The sequence below is a fragment of the Paramacrobiotus metropolitanus genome, unplaced genomic scaffold (genome assembly GCF_019649055.1).
Source record: "Paramacrobiotus metropolitanus isolate TYO unplaced genomic scaffold, Prichtersi_v1.0 Parri_scaffold0000003, whole genome shotgun sequence".
NCBI classification, from domain to species: Eukaryota; Metazoa; Tardigrada; class Eutardigrada; order Parachela; family Macrobiotidae; genus Paramacrobiotus; species Paramacrobiotus metropolitanus.
In genome coordinates this window covers 1,311,265-1,316,559 of record NW_026570223.1, presented here as the reverse complement: position 1 = coordinate 1,316,559, position 5,295 = coordinate 1,311,265, and the positions used below count along the sequence as shown (strand labels likewise).

The 5,295-nt window shown below is 44.4% G+C and overlaps 1 protein-coding gene across 3 annotated transcripts; it reads left to right on the top strand.

The window, feature by feature from the left end:
* The first annotated feature begins 1,868 nt into the window (after positions 1-1,868).
* LOC129597366 (uncharacterized) lies at positions 1,869-5,078 on the top strand. Of its 3 annotated transcripts, none has more exons than XM_055494881.1 (3): positions 1,869-2,017; positions 2,182-2,401; positions 4,011-5,078. In XM_055494881.1, exons 2-3 carry the CDS (start codon positions 2,236-2,238, stop codon positions 4,778-4,780), a joined length of 936 nt encoding a protein of 311 aa, XP_055350856.1. In that variant the 5' UTR covers positions 1,869-2,017; positions 2,182-2,235; the 3' UTR covers positions 4,781-5,078. The 3 variants fall into 3 exon arrangements, with proteins under 3 accessions (XP_055350856.1, XP_055350847.1, XP_055350838.1); XM_055494872.1 differs by having other exon boundaries at positions 1,869-2,084; XM_055494863.1 differs by having other exon boundaries at positions 1,869-2,401.
* Positions 5,079-5,295: the final 217 nt, after the last annotated feature.

The window sequence follows — 5,295 nt, the reverse complement described above, 5'->3', positions numbered from 1 at the left end:
AGCAGCTTGTGGCTGTCCATTGTGTTGGCGATTTGTCGTCACCTTCTTCATCGGAAGGGTCGGGCTGTCGGAATCGCACCGTCCTGAACATTGTGATCCGGATGAGGTGGAGGGTGTCACCAAACGACTACACTATGCAAAAAAGCCTGATAAAGGTCATGTTAGAGGTGTCCACTAACGTGTGGGCTGAGAGTTGTCAAACGACATTTGTAGTGATTGACGGTGGCGACATTATTCCAGCAGTTAAGGTCCGAATATTGAGCCGCATTACCGTGGGGATGTGGTTCATCAATGCGTTGATTGTCAGCCAGACCTATACGGCCAACTTGGGTAATATGATTATGTAATCTATGCTTAACGGCAGAGACTGGCTAGAGAAAAGATCTGATTGTAATAATTCATTCAGATGATTGACTAACCAGAAAACTAGATCACAAAGTATTTAATAAAGCGCCTTTAAGAACACAACAATCACATTAATGTAGCTCGCGTTACCATTTTGGGTAGAGGGGTTGTTTCTAGTTTTTAACGCAGGGACCTGTAATATCGTGGCAGCCGTGTTTGGCCAATACAGGGAATAACCGAAAGTCCGCACCGGCAATTATCGTGAAATCCACATGGAGGATTTTTGAAAGCAGATATTTGAGCTGTCAAAACACTGCACATCTGGTTCAGTCTGATTTCTCAAGGGCAATGTGTTTGCTACCTATTAAACCTAAACCGGCATTTTTGCTGCAATCTGCCATGCCGCCAAAAATTTTAATAAAACATACTCATAAAAATAAAATAAAAATTTGGCATTTTTCGGGAAAGTCGAAACGTACGCTGGCGAATAACTCGACTAGCGCATGGAGTATATCCAGAACTTTTTTACTATTGACAAAGGATGTGTTTTTCTAGACGAAACAGTTAAAAGCGTTCAGAAAGTCCATGCGGGAAAAAAACGCCACGAGATTCTAAGTTTTGCGAGCTGGCCAAAATATATTTCGACCTGACTTGCCAATAAAATTGTCTGTCAAACAAGTTTAAGTAGTTTACAGTGAGGCAAACGGTTTGCGAAAAACAGATTAAAAACGGAGCCCGCCATTTTGTTCAGCCACCCGGTACAAGCTGGTAGTTTCAGCCAGGCTGTTCCCATGGCCGCGAACGCTGATGACCGGCCCAACATATCGCTGGCCGTTAAGTGTCGTTAACGCGGTATGTCAGGGTCAGACGCTAGCCAATCAGGGTCGCTCTACGCCGGGCTCGTGGTCGGCGTCGCGCTGCGTGGTGGTTGAATTCCGCCCCCGACGACCTTTCGGTCCCTCATCCAAAAATTCCTTGTGCCGGGCCTGCAGTTATACAAGAGTATCATTGGTTATTAACCACATCGCTGCACAAGCGCTAGCAATATACCGCTGAGAACTGTTACGTATTTTCAATACCACTGGAAAATGGTGTTATAGTGATGGTTATCGAGTAGCAGCCTCCGATGGAATACTAGATTTGGAATGGTCACAGATCATATTACCCGGTATGTACGAGTACTTATGTAGTACGTACAATAGTACTCTTAGTCTTACAGTGACGCCACTGCACTGACCATTGACATATTATTTAATCGACCGGAGCGTAGCGAAGGTCCTCTGTATTCAAGACTAATACTTTCGTTGATTTCTGTCCGTTACGAAAGGTCGTTACGAAAGGTGTTACGAAAGCCATTTCCAAAGAGTAACTGGAAGTGCATGCTTATGTTGCTAAGTCGTTTTGCAAAATAATATAAAATTTAATTATTCTTCATAATTCTGCGTATAGTAGAGTACTCTGACAGATCAAATAATTAGGTTATAAGTGCTTAAAACTATTAAACAGTACTCAAAGCCCAAAGGATATGCTGCGCTCCGGTCTACCAAATGCACGCCAACGTGCATTTTGCCTAGTACAGTACGTACTTTAACTGATTAGCGTACTAGTACAGTAATTTAGAGGATTCGCTTTGCTGTTGGTTGGCTGCCGTGGATGTTGCGTCACCACCGAGGTAGAGAATATAGCGATCAGCACACGATGATGGCGGATACTTAATATAAATGCGACTCTGGAAAACTGTAAGCAGTCAGTCAGGAGAACTAATGTGCAAAATGTAAACTTTATTTGTCAGTGTTTGCCCAGTGTATTCAGGTTTTACTTCATATTGTTTTTCAGGCTTTTTGATTTGTCTTTCTGTGTATCAGTTGTGTCTCTGTATCCGAAGTAGAAATGGCACCGACTTGTCGGGTTCGCAGTTTGTTGTTCGTGTGGTTGTTTTTTGGGTTGCATGTTGAATCAGGTTGCTGGCTCACCAGCCTGATAGCAGTGATGTCCAGACGACGTTTCGAAGCTAATAACCCTGACCCTGCCAACGCCTCTCCTGAAGACCTGTCTCGTAAGTTTTGTTCCACCAACATCGCAGGTGGTGCGTGTTCTTGTATTTTTTGTTCCCAACTTCACGTCACTAATGAATAATTCAAAAAAATCTCCAATTTGGTAATTTTACCCCCTATGTTTGCAAATATAAAAGCACGTAACGGCTAAACAGCAACGCTCAAGAAACAGCTATAACGGTAAAGACTTGTGACATTGCGCAGCGCGCTTCTGGTGGCAGTTGCTTGTAGCTCGTAGCTTTTATCCAGTCTGTGCTCTATCTATCAGAGATAGAGCTCAGACTGGATGAATGCTACGAGCTGCAAGCAAAATTAAGCAACCAGAAGCGCGTTTGCGCAGCGTCACTACTTTTGGTAATTTCGCTTTCAGACAAAATCCGTAACGTTAGAAACAGTTACTGTACCTGCTATTCTTGATTTGCCTAAACTACAGGTCTATCGCGCCAAGTGTGGACAATTACATAAATTAAATTTAAAAATACTTCTGTAAGACTATTTAATTTTCGTTTTGTAATTTTCTGGTGTAATTTTCTGGTGTAATTTTTTATTGCGGAATTAGCAAGGTTAAAATCGAAATCTTTTGGTGTAGCAGTAGGGAGCCGAGGGGTGATTGAAGGGAAGGGGTAGCGGTCATTTTCTTTATGGTTACGAGTGCCCCTCCAGAAAATTCACCATCCAAAATTTTCACATGGGGTTTTCTGGAGTTTACTAAGTGACCCGCAAGGTGTGCGCTACGGGTTAGCAGAAAAATCTTGCTTGATCCAGTGTTGAGGGAAACTCGGAACAATGCCCATAGACTTGTACCGATATTTAAGAAGGACTTTCCGAAGATTGTGGGTGCCTAGAGCACGGATACGGGCGATGTCGATGGCGAATATATATCTGTAGTTTCCATACATCAGACATGGATTATGTTAGTCGATTTTGCCGTGCTGTCACGCCTCTATGACCGAGACAGTAGTGAGATATGTATCTATGACCGAGACAGGCCGACTAGCAGAAAAATCCAGTAAAGCGGTGATTAAAATAGGTTAGGGCTGATGGTGCAACTTGTTGGGTGTAATCATCTCGGATTTATAATGTGGATAAAAAACTAAAACTGATGCCCAGTTCCTCCTGAACGAGATTTTATCAAAGATGGCCGCCTGCGACCTTCCGCGACTGTACAGCGAGCGTGCAGATAAGGTCTTGTCCCATTTTGGCGGTGCCCGCCGTCAAAGTGGAAAGGTCACACAGGCTTGCTATGAAATGATCAGTGTTTAGCATATTTCACACGAGTATTAGATGATAAACAACCCAGCGCATTGTTTTTGCTCTGCGGCATCAGTGAAATTTTTAACCGAATTTTTATTGGGAGAAAGGCCACCACGGTCGAGCCACATTTGTCGCACGGTCTGCTCGGATTTAAATATCCCTGCAAATCAAGATACACTCCCAGCATAGCAACCCATAGTGTAAAACATGCTGGACACATGCGATAACAATGTGCAAATTAAATTATTATTTATTTGTACACGGATGACCAATAGTAAATTCTGAGAGAAACTGTCCACACTTGACGCGATAGACCTGTAATAAGTCTCGTCTCTGTATTTCTTGTGTTGTTTGCAGTGCTTGCTTCTGTTATTGATGCCGAACAACTAGCTCAACACAATGTAGTCACCTTGCCGAATCCGAACGCCATGCAGCACGACGCTGACTCCGAGCCCGGCGTAGAGCGACCCATGATTGGCCAGCGTAAGACCCTGACATGCCGCGTTGGCGACCCTCTGGCGACTCTGTTGAGTGAAATTGTTTGGACTCAGAGAAAGCCCTTCGTCCTATCGAATTATCTGTATAACAGCCAGCGATATGTTGGGCCGGACATCAGCGTGCGCGGCCACGGTAACAGCCTGGACATCAGCAATGTCACGCATAACAGCACGGGAACGTACACCTGCTACCAACGCTGCCCGGCGACGTATCTCTGTCCGCTGCGGTCCTACGCGCTGCTGCCCAGACCGCGGAACATCGGTGACGTCTTCGAGAAGCCCTTGGATATCACGCTGCTGTATCCCCATCGGCAGTTCTCCGCCACGTGCTGGCTGCAGTTTGACTGCTCGCCGGATGCTGACGCGTACTTTATCTGGAAGTACAACGGAGCGTTTATTTCGGCGCCGAGTCGTCATTTTCTGCACAAGCTGGGCAAGTTATTTCACAGCCCATTTGTGCAAATTACCGAAGTGAACTACCAGTCGGAGCTCGAGGAACCACCGTACTGTGCCCAGACTATCACTGTCTTTTGGTCGAAGCCCCACAGCGGCGGACAGATCGAGTGCTGGGCGCGGTCGGACACCGAGCAGGAAACGTGGTTCATTCAACGGGGAATCGTGGCGTTCTGATGCAGTGCGATGGTTCCTATTGGATCTGGAGGCATCAACCTCCAAGCGCGTTCAACGTTCCAAACAGTTAGCGTTACATTGTATTCTCTTTGTTTTATTGATTTATCAATCCTGTTGAAATAGTTTAATGTCGTTTTGTTCGTGTTGTGCTAAATTCTTCTGTTGTTCATTTGTGATATTCAAACCGGTTCCGAAGAACCACTAACGGCAGCTGTTTCTACTTGCCATGATTGCGATAGTTTTCCTTTAATTTCAAGAGCAGTCAGCTGAAAGGTAAAATTTAGTTAAATAAAATGAAATGTGAACGGAAAAGTTAAATAAAATGGAATGAGAACTGATCTAGGGTATTTTTCTCACACACAATCCAGAAATGTATCGCACGAACGATTTCATCTCATCGTCTTACTCATCAAAGTACCAGACTTACTGTAGAACTACCAAAATTAGTCAGAAAAACTTAACTGTCATTGTGTTGACCTGATTGATAGACGTCATTTTGAGCATTAAGCCGGAAT